Source organism: Tetrao urogallus (genome assembly GCF_951394365.1).
Source record: "Tetrao urogallus genome assembly, chromosome: 2".
Classification (NCBI taxonomy): domain Eukaryota; kingdom Metazoa; phylum Chordata; class Aves; order Galliformes; family Phasianidae; genus Tetrao; species Tetrao urogallus.
Window position 1 is genome coordinate 75415069 of NC_136814.1, and position 18705 is coordinate 75433773.

Below are 18705 nucleotides of genomic sequence, written 5' to 3' on the forward strand. Positions count from 1 at the left end.
ATTACTTGCATGTTTTTCAGCTCTCATTTCCTCAAATTTCACATGCACTACTTCAGATGAAGAACTGTCTTCTGAAGACATACAGCTGCATTTTAAGAATTCAATCCACAACATTGAGCTTTTTTTTTTTTTTTCCCCTCTCCTGCTTATCTGTGCCTGAGTTACAAAAGCATGCAATGACATGCCAGGTGAGCTAGGCAATGCCAGACAACACAGCAGCTGTAAGGATATGAAAATGCTCATCATGTCTATTTAAAGAGTCTTCCTAGGCTAACTGCTATGCTAACAGACTGCTGCTGAGTGTGAAGAACACTGACAGTGCAGCCATACTTACCTCTGAAGAAAACAGAAAGGAACAAATGATGACATCCCATCCTTTATTACTAGCACGATTCTTTGTTTTGGATGACAAAATGAAAACACAGTTCTGAAAGCAAGCTCTAATCCCTTAACCACACTTTGACTGAAATGCACTGTAGCCCATTATCTAGTATCCTACCAGTTTTTGCATTCTTGTATTATATCTTGTAATATCTTGTATTCCATCTTCCCGGGTTTGACGCTTCACAATTAATTTAACTGAAGCTCAGACAAGTGAGGTTTACTAAATTTCTCTTGCTAAAATCGTTTGTTCCCCTTTGTGAATGGGTATTTCATTTTGCTGTCTTTTCCATTCATCTCCATACCTTGCAGGTAATCATTAACAGAATGTAAGGATCTGGAAGTCTGACCAGCAGGCCTAGATAGTTTTTCCAGTATATTCCTTCTCCAGCAAAGGAACCATCTGCTATTCAGGAATGAAAAATAGCTGAGTAGTAAATTAAAGACAGCCAGTGTTAACCCCCACGGTCTCTAATCTTAAATCAGTTTTCAATCCCCAAACCCAACTCTGCTTCTCTTTGAAAATGTTTCAGTTTCACATTGTTGACTTCTCTTAAGGTACAACAGTTATGAGTTACAACTAATTGCTTCTGTTTAACTGTGAACCAGATCACAGAATCACAGGGGTTGAAGGGACATCTGGAGATGACCCAGTCCAATTGCCCCACTTTAGTTCATTCCCTAGAATAGGCAATCAGAAGAAAACAGAACAGCATTTGAAAAAGCACGTAAACTTCCCTGGCCAAAGGAGAACAAGGAAACTGGTAAGAGCACAAAGCAGTGCCAAGGGGAGGTTCTAACTAGACATTAGAAAACATTCATTTGCTTTGAGAGTGGTCTGATATTGGAACAGGATTCCTAGAGGCAGTTGATGCCCCACATCTGTCAGTGCTCTAGAGGCATTTGGATAATGCCCTCAGTCTGCTTTAACTTTTGGCAAGAGCTTAAGAGATCAGGCAGTTGGACTAGATGATCTTTGCAGGTTTCTCCCCACTGAGCTATTCTAACAGTTTAACTTACAGTAATATTTCTAAAATAAGGACATTTCTGCATCAGGAAACAAAAGCACCACGAAACACTTGTTAAACCAATGAAGTTATTGCAGTATCTATGGTTCTGCATGAAAGATTGTTCACCAGTCACACAGACACTCCTCTATGCTCAGACTTCAAAGTCTCTGCCAGTTACCTCCCCCACAGTACACATGTTCATCAAATGCTCTTGCATTCCAAGCTTGTATCTCAAAGGAGTCATATCAATGCACCCCAGATGTGCAGCTGTCCAAGAAGGAAGCAAAAGAAGGCAACTGTGCACAAACAATGGAGTTCATGATCTTCTAGATGTATTCTTACTAAGGATGCTCATCCCGATTCTATGGACACCAAAGTACTTTGCAATCTCAGGAAGCTGCAACTGAGGTACAAGTTGGACAGTTAGGCCATCAGACATAGAAGCTTCAAAGACCTGAATACCCAGACTGATATGGCCGTTGCCCCAAGGTGCGAGTTAACACATTTCTTTAAAAATAAATACAATAGGACTATTGAACATTAGCACAGTACCTACAGGAGTTGCAGATAAACCCAAAGTATTTCACACAACTGCGTTAAAAATTTTTTCAACAATTACAGTGTGTGAACAGAAATATGAAAATTAAGCTATTATGTGTAACAAAACAACTGCTTAGATCAGGGACAGAACAGTAAGGTGAGAAACAAAAAGCCTTTATCAAAGAAGGGGAAAATCACTGAATTTTCTACTGTATGCAAGACTCATCTTTATGGGAATAAACATGCAATGATGAAATACTCTTTATTCTTTTTAGGATATTTTTTCTTCAAGGAAAGAAGGAATTTCTCAATTTGCATGCGGAGGTGACAAGTTCAGGGGCTTGTAACACAGCATGGCTGCTGGAGAGTAAACAAGTGCTACAAAATGCAAGACAGCTTAGTTCCTGACAGAGCTGTTGAACCTTGGGGACAAAACACAAGGAACATAAGACTACATCTGAATTGATGTGTATTCTGATTAAGTAGGTAGGTATACAACCTTGATGTTGCCGATGGCTTCTAATGTTACAGCAGTGGAATAAAAACTCTTCCAGTGTAACACAGCTGGTATTGTTTTGCTGGTCCTTGGGATTCTCATTCAAAGGAAGGTCACTTTTGAGAGCTGAGTTTTTTGGAGTAAGCTTGTCAGTCTGAAGCAAAAACTCAAAAGTTACTGTAACCAGTAAAGAATTAAGCACATGACGAAGGCTGCATCCTTTGAATTCCTGGAAAGCTGGTAACAGTCTACTTGGAAGGTGCAGTTTATGATAGCTCATAAACCAAGCAGGGCTTCTAGCCTCAGCTATTCACCACAACTGCAGTCACGATCTCAAAACTCCACAGCCTCTAAACAGTAGTTGGCCTAAGCATCTGATCAAGAATAGTCCTCAAACTTTTTTTTTTTTTAAGCAAAGCAGTTGGGATTACTAAGCGTACATTAGATAAGCTACTTCAGCTATGCTTGAGTCCAGAGGCTTTGGTACTGCTGCACCAGTACCAGATGATAAAAATCTTTGTGAACTCTCCCAGCAAAACTCCACCTCAAGAAACCTCTGAACAATCTTTACAGGTGTTCAAATTCCATTGCTCTCGGCCTCGATGAGCTGCAGTTCTTAAAGCCAAAGACCACTTTGTGAACTGCTTTCTTTCCTTGTTGTTCAGTGCTCTACCAGAAGATGGAGAACAAACCTTTCATCACATAAAAAACAGGAAATCTTAAAACTTGTCTGTAATTTGCAAGTTTGGATAAGCATAAATTAATGCTTTTAAAAGCAATCTTTGGGTAAGTTTCCCAAGAAAAGCTACGAGAAGGAAGTTAGAGGACACTAAGGAATAGCTGGGATGAAAAAAGCATTTACATCCACACTGCATGAAGACAAGGCTACTGAACTGAGACTGTCAGTCAAGCAGAATTTCAAGGAAAAAAAAGACTTGAATAGCTCCTGAACTAGTTCTAGGTGATAAAGAAAACTTAGTAGAAAGTGCCCAAGTTAAACAAGGCTACCTCACTTTCCAGGAGACTTCAGATTTTCAGACATTTTAAGCAGCCACTATGATCAAGATGATTTTCAAAGAGTTTTAAAGAGCAAGCTAAACATCTACATTTTCTTGTCTACCTATCACATCTGAGATGTCAGCTCTGTGGAACATTTTTCTCCATCACCGCAACCCATCTCTTCCTCCCTTTCATGTTTGCCTCCAACACAGAAGCACAAACATAAGCAGCCTGTTTTCCTACTGCTTTTTCAGTTGGGTTGCACACTGGCAAAGCGATTCTTAGGAATGGTTATTCACTACAAACATCAGACAGAGCAGCACTATCCGATACGCCGCTGCCCTCACAGGATGCCAAAATAAAGAACCAAAGCATATCAATATAAGGCAGCAAAATTAATTTTTATTTTAATTATTTAGATCTGCACGTGGAAGGGCCATGCAATGGCTTGGGGGCTGTAAAGGGACTTAAAGATTATGCAGTTCCAGCTGTGGGCATTTTACAACAGACTGACTCAGAACTGTACCTCTAATTTACTTCCAAAACAGTTTAATTAGACAAAATTGATACAAGTTAATTGAATCAGCATTTGCCTACAAATGATTAGCATCATTATCTTAATTTTGTAGCTACGCAAGCACTGAGAGCACCAGCTCTTACATGGTTGGTATTACCATGCAGCATAATCCAGAACAGAGCAGCAAAACTTTAGCAAGTATAAAGCATAAGACTGCATTTATAAAACAAAGTATTACAAAATCAAGTATGATCATGGTTTTTTTTAGCATGCAAATACTATGTAAGTTACAGTTAGGATTAACAAATGATCAAAGAACATCAATGCCCTTTTTTACTGCATTTTAGTTCTCAAAGCATTTCAGGATTTTAAGTGGCCACTGTACTACTTCTACTTTGAATGCTCCTTCCAAGTTGCTTCACAATGATGCCTTCACGCAAAGCACAGGTCCACATATTCGAGATGTTTTTGGCTGAAGATGCAGCTGAAGTTGCTTTAATTCTAATGGAGATATTGATTTGAGCATAGGAGGACTGAAGCCAAACTCTTAACTCTATTGCTTATAAGTAGATCACATTTAAGCAACTGTTTTCATTCTCAGTTTCAGCAGATACAGTGCAGAACTACCCAATCATTTTTTTCCACCCCTACTACTATTCCTTGGCTTCAGTACCAAGGCAGCAGTTTTTGTCTTCCTCAGAGGTTTTTCCTTTTCTGTCAAGCAGAAAATTCCAACTGTTCTACACCCATAAAAATCACAGGGGTTGGAAGGGACCTCAGGAGATCATTGAGACCAACTCCCCTACTAAAGCAAGTTCCCTACAGGAGGAAAACCCCATGCAGATAACACTGGCTGCTCTATCCTGAAGTTAAAAGCAAAGCAAAGGCAAGACAGAATTAGTGAGAACTGAATTTGCTGAGTTCAAGAACAACTCAAAGTGAAGAGAATCATTCAAAGATGCTTATGAACAGCAAAAACTTAAGAACTACACTCCACACGAGTTTGTCGGTCCCCCCAAAATTCCACATGACCACACAGCACTTCAGTGCAACGCAATGCAGAAAGAGCAGATCCATATAGCAAAAGGGCTGGTGCTGAACAACTACATAAAGCTGAAACGTAGCTCATCAAACCAGAACAGAGAATAAACTTTGCATTGCAGAGACACAACTTTCTTGCAGCAAAATTGCAAAAATATAAAGAGACAGACCTAAGTTTTGTGCTTAATCCTTACCGTGAAGTGAAAAGGAGATGCACAGCAACAGGAGGAAATCAGGTCCCACACAATTATCTTGCAGTAACTCATTTGTAAACCAACACTGAAGAAAAGCAATCCTGCCAGAGATTTTTGAAGACAACAGTAAGTTCAGAGAATGTTTTTTTCCCCCCCCAGGAAAAAGTAATTGCTAAAGAATTGATACTAACTTCTAATCAATTGTGATGTAATAACAAGAAATAGAGTATGCTTGAAATCTAGTAAAAGTGATCAACTACCCTGCAATGAATGATTAATTTTCTTATTCTCTTCAGCTCCTACACGTTCATACATCAATGTAATAGTAGTTTATTATGTAAAATAAGTTTACTGAATAACATCCCATGAAAAATATCACATAACATGAAACTTCAGGGAGAAGATGGAAAGTCATAAGAATAATTATGAGGGTTTTTTTGGCTCTTGCCTAAAAACATTCTGACAAGTAAATCTCACCGTGGTTCTGCTTACCATAAATATGCACTAACTAAACAGATGTCAATGCTTCTGAAGATGCATGAATTACATGAACTGCCCCCTCCTTTCTCTACATTTGTTATATAAGGCTTTCATAATCTTGATGGTTCTTCACAACTACTTCACCGTAACTCTCACCTCATGGTTGCACATCCCTGGTGAAGAGACTTGGGCCCAACTGCAAGAAGAATCTGTGTAATGATGGGCGACAAAAGAGCTCACCCTTAAGATTAATTTCTATTTGTAACGCCTGTTACCAGTCAGTTTTGTAAGGACAGCAGCGCCCCGTGCCTCCAGCACATAAGCACAGGAAGCTGAACAGACCCCTTATCCAACTGCTGCTACTTCACCTGGCATATAAAGTAACAACAGTAACAGAAGAAAAAAAAAAAAAAGGAAGACCTGCTTTCTAATGCACGTAACTTTCAAAGCAAAGTGCCGCTGCCCCAAATTACAGCTACTTAACTAAGCCAGATATCAGCATGCAGTCCAGATACATTTCTAAGGCAGAGTCTACACTGGAACAGAGTTTGAAAGAAGCACAAAGATACAGAAGCAGAAATAGCAGAAGGGCTGTTTCTGGGGCTCAAGGCTCCTACAACTCTCAGAGCAATAACTGCGTCATCTACCATTCCCAATAAAATACCACACACACACACAAAAGACAGCAAGGATAAAAGTCAACTATTTGGAAAGTTAATTAGCAGCCATGGAGCTTTTTGTTAGCAGATAGATGTTTCTCTCCCCATATTTCTCAAAGGAGCAAGCAATCGGCATGTTTTTCATCCAGGCACGCTGAACATACGGCATGAGCTCAGACTGCTAGTAACAGTAGACAGGCAAAATAAAAGGTGCCAAATCTCCCATTATTCTTCAGTCATTATTCTGATTAAGATTCCAAATCCAGCTAGTTTTCAAAACAGAAGTAGAATTGCTTAGAAAATGAATGGACAGCCTGTTTATATCTACAAACTGTTTCAAAAAGGAATCATTTTAAATTCCACGAAATGACTTCATTAAGCCTCACACTTTGCCACACAGCAGTAGAAATTATCTTTTTTTTTTTTTAATGCTTGCATGTAGACTTTTAACATTCTGTATTCAGTATGTTCTTTCCTATCCTGTAACAGCAGCTGTGATTTCGCACCTGCACCCCTGCATGCAAGTGAGGATGGAACAGACCTAGGCTATGTTTCTCTCTCAAGTTTTCATTCAGGTCTCAACTTCATGTTGCCTTCCCAATCTTTCTGTGTAAGTGTGTTTAGTTAAAAACAATATTCAGCAGTTGGCTAATAACCAGGCATTTCTGGAATGTGGTGGGATGCTCATTACAGTCGACTTTCATCCACTGCCAGGAAATCTAATTTACCTATTCCTTAATTAACAGACTGGCATACGGACAGAATAAAAATAGGAAGACATCCAGAAATAACTGTATCTGTTCTGAAAATACATGAATTTCCTGGAATATAGATGACTCGAACATGCTCTCTTGGTCAAGTAAAGAGAATTGCTACAAATATTTCTGTAGTTTAACATGCATTAGGTATTTGCCTTAGCTGTTTTTATCAGCTGGATGCAACTTCATCCAAGCTTCTTAATTCTGATGAGAACCTAACTGATAATCCTCTTCTTTAGTAGAAAGGTTACTTGTCATTTTAAGTGGTCCTGTTCAGCGGTGTCAAGCTGATTTCCCAAAGGATGCTTCCATCTGATCTACACTTTCTGTGAAAGAAACAATAAGGCAGAGTCTGCAGAGCCTGCCTGATTTACGGAGCACAGCAGCCTGACGTGTCCTTATAGCAGTGCCAACATACAGGCAATGCATCCACAAGCAAGAGAAGAGAGGAGCAAAGACTGTGCTCTCTGCTGAACACGTTAACAGCCCACAGCAGAACTGGGAGCTTCTGTCATCCCACCAGTACAGTTAGTGAAGTCTGCCTGGCTACCCAAGAGCAAGACTTAATTGCCATGCCAGTTTCAACTAGATCATTATGCAAGTTGCAGATCCATAGGATTTGCAGATTGAAATTTTCCTCATCTTCACCATTACTGATTCACATGTATTTTTGTGCCAGCTGTTCTTCCCACACCAACTTATGCCTTTTGTGATTCTAAGTATTTAACTCTTGCTGTCCTCTTCGTACTGTTTGCCCCGTTACAAAGCAGCGTGCCATCACGAGCTCAAAGCAGCAACCACAGAAACTCCAAGCTCACAGAAACTCAGAAACTCCAAGCGGGTAATTTGATTTGATGCCTGATCATTGAATATACCTCTCCTATTCATCAACATGATATTCAGTGCATTAGATGCATAAACATCAAACACAATTTCACCTATTCATCAGAATCAATTCTCTCCATCATTTTGACGCACAGAAGACAAAAACAGCCCTACCTGGTAATGTTCTTTACAACATACAGAAGTCTGAGAAAGTAATACTAAAATAACTCAAGTGAAAACTCAAAATAACCCTTATATTCAGCCCAAAATATAACAGAGCTACAAGATAAAGACTAGTATTTATCCTAATGAAATCCTAAACAATTTCACCACAAGCCAAGGAACTTTACTCAACATTCCTCAAAGCAGCAGCCCAGCAGGTAGGTCAGAATGAACCCCAGCCATCACTACCATCAGTACCTGGAACAGGACGGACTTTCTTTGGCTGAAGTTTTCAGGATTACACAAGTCAGGGCAAGGACAAAGAACTGTTACTAGTTCAGAATGATTAAATGAAGTAATCAGATAAGAACTACATTAGTTAGCACAGGATTTTCCTCATTCTCTGATGAAAACATGAATTTGGTTTAGCTCCATACCAAGAATAGAAAGGTCAGAGATATCACCTACTGGAAGACAACATATCTTATAAAAGAGGAGATAGTGAAAAAAGCTTATTAGAGTAAAACCTGCAAAAAACTAGCCGTGGTTGTGTGGTTTTTTTTTTTTTTTTTTTTGTAACTTTAGTTCAATTTCCTACTGAATCAGGCTTATCGTCATAGCATAACTTCATAAAGCTCCATTTTGATGTCACACATGCTCTTCTTTTTGTACGCCTTTGTTCCGCTAAGCGCTAGGTATTATTAGATTAACTCTTCCCAAATAAAAGCGCCGTTGTACATCCTCAGTGATGAAAGAACCCTGAAGTAATACCACTGAGTTGTCTTTAATGTATATTTGGAAAGACAAATAGGGGAATAGTTTCATGCCTCAGAAAAGCACCTGCATGCTTATTAAAACATATGACATTAGGTTTTTAGCATATGCAAAGCCACAAACTTAATAAAACAGGGAATTATGTCACATTGTAAATTTAAATAACAGGTAAACAGTTGTTGTAAATCTCTACTTAAGAGAAGCTGATGATATTATGTCTTGCCAGCTTCCCTCACAAGAACAGAAGCATAATTCACACTGTACTATAAGTGCTCAAGGATTCATACAGAGGCCCTTATAAACAGTACTATAATTATAACAACAACAAGAGATATAAGTCAATGCCTGGAGCACTATTTTCTGGAGACATGCTTCATACATACACAAATTTGAAACAGTATCTATGAGCAGGGCATCAGTTCAGGTAGTATTATCACAGTGAAGAAACAGCACCTTGCTGTCTCCTCATAATAGTTACAATTTAATTCCTAATGTAGAGAAGCCTTAGGATTACAACATACAGAAATGCATGAATAAAGCCTGGAGAAGAACTCACATTTAACTGGCAGATTAAAAAGAAAACGCCACATGAAATCACCCGATTTTCGCTCACAATGGAAATAAAGATTCTTCAAAAGACCACTTTTTTTTTTTTTTTACTGTTTCCCCTGAAGTTGTCATCAGGAGCTCTTCGCTGACAAAATGACAATAACAAAGACAAAAGGAAAAAAAAAGCCCAATAGCTCAAGAAACAATGGCCCGACTATTCATACAGATGCATATCTTGCCTAGAAGGAACCAAGAGATGCAACACGGATGTCCCGATACAATGAGACGCCTGGACGTGAGCTGTAACAAATGCACTCCTTGTACAGTCCTGCACAATAGAGATTCTTCATATTCACTATTACATCGTTTTCTAAAAAATGAATCTTCGATGATGATGCTTTGTGAAAGGAATTTAAGTATAACTGGTATTGCTTTCAAGTGAAGTTTAAAAAAAAAAGTTTGGATTTGTGGGAAAAAGGCGATGGCAGAAATATTCATTTTCTGTACTACAGATATGTTTAATTATGGTAGTACAGATGAAGAGATATTAATTACTACAGCCAAATACCACAGTAAGGCATCCACATTTTTATTTTTGAATAACTGAAGGACTAGGTAAAGCAAGGCATCTCTCCGTGTTTGAATGGGCAATTAAAATCAAAGATGCTACAGAGCAAAGCTAACTGTAATCCACACTTCATACTCAGCAACTATTAATTTTTGGTTAAACGTATTTCTTGGAGAAACGGCGATTTGCTAATAGGAGATTTATCTTAACTTCAGTAAAACAACAGGTCTCTAACTCAGCAAACGTTCTCCATCAGAACGTTCTTCTCCATCAACTATGACACCAGATACATATTTGCTAAACTGAAATATTTTCCTTACTATGGTAACTAAGTGGAATGCTTTGTTTCAGTATCACGTGCAGCACCTTACATATAAAGGTGAGCTAAAACTTACTTCTAAAACTTAGGAAATGTTATTAGTTTTTCATTTCTCTGTCTTCTGAACTACCTCTATTTGTCACACCTTTGAAAACCACCCCTTTTTTCCAAGACTGTAGCAGCAATGATAAATAGTATGTTTCACCAAAAAAACCTACCTTCAATCTTAACTCTTACATTGTCACCTTCTTACTGTCTGCTCAGAAAACTGAAAATTGGAGAAAGACAAAGGTAGCTTTGAATGCATAAATGGTACTTCTATTAGGAAAGGAATATATCACATTTCACACCCCCTAGGACAGGATAAATCCTAAGTATTAAATTCCAGTGAGAGACTGGAGATTAACTTAGACCTTAAAAAGTTAGAAAACTTCTAAAGGCAAGGATAACTGAACTAAAATCCATCATCTATGGAGTTTTCGAAGTCTTTCTTACCAGACGTTTTTGAGAACAGGTTAAACAAGCATCTGTAGTTCCAGTTTACCAAAAGCATCTCCTGTTTTGGAATCACAATCTAGATGGCCGAAACTTCTTCCAGATCCACATCCCAAATCCAGCTAGTTCAAAAGGAATGCTTTCAGAACTTAAACACACCAATCACAATGCCTGCTCTGACCTAAGTTCGACCTATTTTTCAGCAGTTTTTAGCGCAAAAGAAAATTTATTTACAATCAAGAATAAAAAATGATCCTTTTTTTTTTTTTAACATAAATAGCAACATATAAAAACGAAAAGGCAATTTTTGTTACAGCACATCTTTAACTCAATTTTTTGCCAACAAGATGAGTTAAACATTCCCCTCACTTGCCCAACAGTAATGAAAAGTAAATTAAAAGGCTGTTATTAAAGGTTTGCTTTTTTTCATAAACAGAATGTGAAGAGCACAGACAGCTTAAGCTAAGTGCACCAGGTCTAGCTGTCTGAATAAGCTAAGAAATAACTGGGTAGCAATTCAAATAAACCACAAAAAACTACATTTTGTAATATCATTGACTTGAGGTATAGTATCACTTATAAGTTGATGTGACACCAGCAAAACACACGTTGAACTAAGTGCACTGTGTGCACCTAGATATCCCATAGTATTACTGCATCTCTAAAGTTATGGTCAAGCATACTAGACTAAAGTTATCCATACCAAAGAGAATGTTTACACGCTGACATTACTCAAAGAAGATGAACGAAATTCTGATCTTCAGAGAGATACACAGGTAGAAAAAAATTAACTATTTCAATAATGCTCACTTTTATACAGGAAATCTGTATTTACAAGACCTTACTGTACAAAACACTGAACTCTTAAAGAAAATTAGCTCCAATTAAGCATGACATTAAGTAGTTCTGCCACTACTGAGGATAAAACAAGATTAATTATCATCATTGGTTAGATTTACCCTAATCAGTAGTTTTTTCTAAACGCATGTTATTCTATGCACATCTGCACCCATACTGCAATTCCCCAACTCTCACAGTGTAACTTAAAGATCAGGAGGTGCCTTTTGGCACACCAGTAAGGCAGTGAGTGGTTCAGTGAGTCAGGTCCTATAGTGACAAAGAAGCACAGACATGCCTGTAGCAGCTTAAAATCTGAATGAGATGTGACAGTGATTACAACTGTTTTTCTTTACACACTTGGAAATCTGTGTGGAATACCGGAGCTGCGCAGATTGTGATTTCTGGCAGTTGTATGCACCTCTTGAATGGCAGATCATCTGGGGGTCACAGGTACAGATGTAAAACAGAAGAGGACTAGAAGTTACTATGCAAATCTTACCCTCAAAGTGAATGGTATTATATGAAAATAAAAATATCAGCCGTGACATCAGGAAGAAATACAGCAGAATGTAGCAGAAGCACAAAGATGGAAACATCAAAGCAGATGCTCAATGTAGAATGCCCTGGACTCAAAAGAAAACACTTTTCAGAAGAAACAAGAGAGCTACAGCAATAGTACATACTCAAAAGAAGAGACAGAAACCTTGTTACACAGGAAAGCACTGAAGTGAAAGCTCAACAGCATGACCACAAACCCTTACAGAGAACAGATCCCAGGTCAGCAATGGTCAATGCACAGCAGTGCACCTGCGTGGTTTCTGCCAACCAGCTCCACCTGACCAGCATCCACTCGCTTGTATCACCAAAGTGACTGGTCACATCAGTAGGAAGGGCACCACGACTGCAAGTGACTGATGAAATGGGGAACAAGCCCTTCAAAGTCTGCTGAGGTCTTTATATGTAATGACTCTTGGCAAGGGATCGTGCTCTAGTTCCTAGTTCCAGAAAAAAATAAAGGAGCCTTAGTAAAAAACTCCTTTGTTGTTGGATTAAGATACACTGGGTTGAGATAAATGCAGAATTTGGAGCTGAAAGGTTTAAAATAGACTTTATTTCAACTTCTACAGACAGAACTGAAGACTATTTCTGTCAACCTGAGTCTGAAGAAGAAGCTGAGAATATGGAGGCTAAAAGTGAGGAAGAAATCAACAGTAAGGAAGACATCCTAACATTGTGAAGAATGGATGATGTATAAAAACTGAAAGCCAACAGCAATAAGACAGAAGAAAATTAAAGTAACCTCCAACACAGACAAATCATTAGTGATTACTTGTAAACAATGCACAATGAATTCAGAGCTTTCTCTAATGATCATCAGATTACTATAACCCAATATTAAGACCTAATCTAGCAAACACAACGCAGAGGGAAGTAGGACCGTAAGGTATAGCAGTGGGACTGATACACAAGTGGTCCCTAATGAATACTTCATTAGTACCTCCATACATAATTATCAGTTTTTAAAAAGCAGCAACTGAACACACAGGGAGCTGCAACATCAGTTGAAAAATAGGATTTCTTTTTTTAATTCTAAATTAAGCAGCAAAGTCCCTTTTTTCCCCTTCGAAGTTCTCCACCAGCACTTGGCTTTTGCTACTAGTGTTGAGATGTCCCTATGCTGATGGCCAACAATGAATAAGCAGGCTATCGTGACAGAATATTAATATGTCATACCAAAGGCTAAACTCACTTGCTAGCATATTTTAACACATGGTTTTCTCATAATAAGCAGACAATAGTGATAAGAAAACCAATGGATGAAACAAAACGCACCAACAGAGTTATTATGGAAAAACAATACAAAAGCTCCAATTCTTTTCATAATTTTAACACAACTTGCTATTTGTTGACAACTCGTGCGTTAGTACAACAAACCTGATGATCTTACGGTTTCAGAAGGTTTGTACCCTCCAAAGAAAGAACAGGAAGGGAAAAAAAACCTCAGAAGCAGCTTCAGAAAACAGAAGTCAGAAATAGCCACGCAGATAAGACTTTTAAGGTCCAAGATGAAACACACCAACTATATAAAGATATTCGGAGTAAGCAGAAGTACTTCAATGACTTAACACCACATTAGCTAGAAAATAAGTTTTTTTACCTGTTTGGTAATAACAAAAATAAAGATTACAGTGGACAATGAGAAATGGGAAAGGAATAGTGCCTGTATTGGCTATACATGTTGGCATCACGTTTTCTCTAGCTCTCAGAGGAATAAAAGCTCAATTTGCTCTTTTGTAACTAAATACAGATGGGAATCAACAGATACCCTTAAAGAACGTAACCAGCTACCACACAGTGATGAAAGCACTTTCTGCAGACCATTCTGATCTCTTGCAAATTCACTATAAACTGACAGTTTATAGTCACTACATCTAAAGATACTTGCTTTGTCAGTTCTAGTCTGCACACATTGCTCATGACAATGTAGCTGCTGTGGACATGCTAACTTCCAAACTGCAACAGAAGAGTAGGAATCACAAAAAGGCATTTTACACATACCTATAACAACGTGAACTCTGCTTGATAACAACTAAAAATAGTGTGCTCCACTGATAAACTAAAACCAGAATGCATGATTTCCCAAGTTCTGTGTAGTTATTTCATGCCTAGAAACTAAGAATGAAGAAAAGCATGCAGGTGAAATCACACTAAGGCAAACACTGGAATAGTTACTCTGCTCTGCCCTTCCAGCCTTAAGATATCAACAAGGCCCTCTGTTTTGTACGTATGAGCAGACAAATTATTCTTTTAAGCACATATATCCAAAGACTTGATTCTAGAAATCATGGCAGATGCCCTTAAACTGTTATTTAAAACACAGACTTCTGAGATGGCTTTTACCAAGACATGAATTTTTCATAATCTGTCATGCAGTGCAAGCTAAGCAGCTCAGCCTACTCTCTGAACCATAAGTGCTGTTTTGTGTTAGCCCCAATAAAAGATGGAAACTGCAGAAGAAGCTGAGCAAGTATTTTGGCACCATCAGCACAGGTGAACAAATGTAAAAATCTGTTGAAGCAGTGTGAAAAACATCCAGCCAACATGACTGCTTCTCTCATGAAGCATCTTGCAGATGTGACACTGAGGAACACAGTTAGCGGGCATGGTGGTGACAGGTCAATGGCTGGACTAGGCAAACTTCGTGGTCTTTTCCAACCTTAATGATTCTATTATGGCTGTTTAGATCTCAGCTTAAAGAGCAGACTTTCAGTGTGGAACAGCACGTATCAGCACTCAGTGTTACTTATCATGATGCCTGCACATAGGAGGAACAGGTCCAGCCTTCCTGCTCTCTTGGTGCAGAGGTGACAGTGACATTTCTAAAGACTGGACATTCTTACCTAAGTCAATTTCTACATAACTTTTTTGGTACAGCAAGACTTGTTTTTCAAAGGAGTATATTTCAGAAAGAATCAGGCCTCAAAATGGACTTCTCTTAACAGCCATTAAGCTAATAACTGTATGAGTTTTTGCTCTGTGCTAAAACCAACTGAATCTCATGAAGTTGCTCACGAAATACATGCGATCATAATTTGATAAATCAGCTTCTAACACTGGTAAATCTACTTGGTGCCAGAAAGGTGTCTGCATTCCCACTTGGCCAACCACGTCTGCCCACAAACAGCTCATTCAGCTGTCAGCCCAGGCCAGAGCCAGGTTTCCACCTCACCACTACAAATCTAAGCAAGCCGCCACAAAGACTGGACAGGCTGAGAACACAGCAATGCGAGCCAACATAAACCACTCTTGTTTCTGTGCATCCACACAGACGTTCTACTGAAGAACAGTGTGACAAATTTCGATGAAAGAGAATCTAAAATACAAGACCTGTGTGAATGAAATCAAACACGAGAAGGGAACGTGCACAAAGTGCTTGACAGTGGATCTCCCTGGTTACCAAAGAGTGGTGCTCAGCTAGAACCAAAGTGACAGACATGCAAATGGGCACCCCATAATGGCTTCCACCAGGAATAAACTCGTTCAGAGAAGACACGAAGCCACACAAGCCACATGACATAAGATCAAAAACCATCTCTGAATCCACAATCACTCGTTCCACCTTTTACAAACTTGTCCACACTCCATGAATGGCTGACAGCAACGTGTAAATAGACATTAGTGCTGTTATCAGATGCACCTCTTGTTAAAACCAAGACCAAAGCCACGGGAGGCGTTTGAGAGAAATTCAGCACCTTGAGGGTTGTTTCACACACTGTGCCGTGCCCAATGTCAGCCGAAAAAGGACACGTAGGAGAAAGGAGGGCAACATGCAGACACGCACACAGCTAAGATGGAGCAGCGCGCCTTACAGCGAGCCCACACCGAAGTTTGTCGGGCAAGGGATGCTGCGGGGTCAGCAGTTCAGCAGCAGCACCTGCGGCACTTCCATACAGCGGTGCTCCACGCATCCCTCCTTGTCCTCCTCGTGAGGGCAAGGAGTGACAGGGAGGGCGGCACCGTCGACCTTCAGACCTCCCACCGTCACCGGAGCCCTAAGTTTAGTCCCCCACCGCTTTCTCTCATCCCGGATACCAACGACTCCGAATCGCCGCGGGCTAAGAGGGCACGGAGCGGCCGAGGGCCCCGAGTGCCCGGGCCGCGCTCCCGCTCCCCCCCCCAGCGGAGGAGCCGGGCCGCCGAGCCGCCGCCCCCCTGGGAGGAGGGGTGCGGGAGAGCAGGGGACGTGGGGGGGGCGAGAGGGGGAGGGGGGGTCCGTCCGCCGCCGCCGCCGGGAACAAAGGGCCCTGGGCTGAGCCGAGCCGTAGAGCACAACAAAGGGGCCCGGAGACCGCGAGACGCGGGGCGGCCGCCGGGGAGGAGAGAAGGCGGGGGCAGGGGAGCGCGGGCCGGCCGAGCGGCTCCGGGCGCAGGGGGCGGGCCGGTCGTCCTCAGCGTCAAGCGGGAGCCCGGCCCGCAGCGCGAGGGGCCGCCCGGCCCAACTGCCCGCGGCCGACCGCCGCCCCGGGCCAACTGCCGCCCGCTCCTGCGGAGAGAGCGCCGCTGCCGCCGGGCAGAGCCCCGAGCTGCGCCCCGGCATCGGCAGCCTCCCGCAGCCCGCTCGGAGCGGGGGAAAGGAGAGGAGGGCGGCCTGACCTGGCAGAGCTGCTTGCAGTACTCGGTGGCCGCTTGCACGGCGGGCTCGGCGCTCTCCCGCAGCCCCGTCTCAAGCTCTAGCAGGCGCTCCCGCAGGCGCCGCAGCTCCAGCAGGTCGCCGCCGAGGCCGCCGCTCTCCTGCTCGGCCTCCTCGTCCGCCATCTTCGCACCCCGCTCCGTCGCGTACGCAGCCCCCCCGCTCGCCGCCTCGGCCTCCCGCCCCCCTCCTCGCTCTGCTACGCGTCACGTGATTACACAATGCCACGTTCCGGGGAGGGGTCACGTGCCGGAGAGGACGGGCGGGGAGGAGCGCGCGCGCACTACCCATCCCCCCCGCGGCGCGGGGTTCGGCCGGGGAGGGGCGAGAGCGGGCAGGGAGCGCGCGCGCGCGCGCGCGCGCGCCTCCGCGCGTCACGTGACGCCACGCCACGCCCCCTCCAACGGCCGCGCGGCCACGTGACGGCGCTCCCCGCCCTTCCTCCGACCAGTTTTGGCGGTAAATGGCGGTGGTGGAGGCCTCGCGGCTTCCCTCGAGCCTCGCGGGCAGCGATGGCGGGCGGGCAGGCGGCCTGGCGGCCTGGGTGTGTGAGGGCTCCTTCTGTCTAGTTAGCTGCTGGTACCGCCTGGCTGTAAGTGCGGTCCTTCATTTCTTGTGCACCACGTTGAGTGCTCTTAACAGAGCGGGAAGTTGCAGGGGCTGACCTCCTTAGGGTGATCCCTTCTCCTCCTGAAGTTAGCAGAGAGAAAATTACATAGGTTTGTATGTATCCCTCGCCGCCAAGCTGCGTGTTACATACTCAGTACTAATAAGTGATGCAAATACCAGGAACAACTGCACAAAAGCTTACTCATTCTTTATGAATACCTTATTCATATGAGCGAGGATAGTGTGTCCTCCGGATAACTCTTCCAGTTCTACTTTGCGTTATTCACAGTTTAATTTCAATTAGGTTCACTTACAGGTAAGCCACAACAGCCAAATGCGTATTCATGGGTGCAGTTGTTTTTGTTTGCTGCCTCACTTCCTCCTTCCCCAGAGGGTTTTCAGTGTTGAGCCTAGGCCAGGAAGGAGAAACCGGCAATATGAGGTTCTTAAATAAAATATTAGCATGTAGAGGTGGTAGAGTAAGGACTGTTTGTTTTGTTCTCATCAGGATCAAGTGGAAAGAAGCCTGTCCTTCAGCTGTCCTACTCCAAACAGGACTTGCACAAAGGCCTCCAGAGCGTTCCTGTCTTTAATCACACACAGCTCAGAGGCGGTTAATTGCTAGACTTCCACTGTGGAGACCAAAGATGGAGTTAGTAAGTAGAAGGAAAGACCACAAGCGGCCTTTTATTCTTGCTTGACAACAATGAAAATATGATGACTGCTACTGAGGAAGTGTAGCAATGTCCTAAAAAGAGGTATTTCAATACTGGGTAAAGAGCTGTAATACTCATCCTGTTGTTGAATCCTAACAGAACATAGAATGGAATATATACAATCATAGAATGGCCTGGGTTGAAAAGGACCACAACAATCTACAAGTTTCATCCCCCCTGCTATGTGCAGGGTCACCAGCCACCAAATCAGGCTGCCCAGAGCCACATCCAGCCTGGCCTTGAATGCCTCCAGGGATGGGGCATCCACAACCTCCTTGGGCAACCTGTTCCAGTGCCTCACCACCCTCTGTGTGAAAAACTTCTTCCTAATATCTAACCTAAACCTCCCCTGTCTCAGGTTAAAACCATTCCCCCTTGTCCTATCACTCTCCGCCCTCGTAAAACTTAAGGAAAGGAAGTGCAGATGCCTGAAGATGACAGGAACAAAAGAGTTACTACAGAGAAGGTAGGCTTTACAGATACCCGTCTTCTTCACAAATCTGTGGGTTAAACAATGAGACTGTGAAAAAAATGTGAATATAAAGCTTAGGAGACTGACAAGGGGAAATATACAATTAAGCA

At 42.0% G+C, this 18705-nt stretch overlaps 1 protein-coding gene across 1 annotated transcript in view; it reads right to left on the minus strand.

Moving 5' to 3' along the window:
* Nucleotides 1-16923, minus strand: part of ZNF292 (zinc finger protein 292) — a gene marked incomplete at both ends in the record, with an annotated part of 54405 nt that extends 37482 nt beyond the window's left edge. The window contains one exon of the mRNA XM_079532754.1: nt 16762-16923. Within this exon, the coding sequence (XP_079388880.1) occupies nt 16762-16923 (162 nt within the window). The remainder of the gene's footprint in view (nt 1-16761) is intronic.
* Between the last annotated feature and the right edge of the window lie 1782 nt (nt 16924-18705).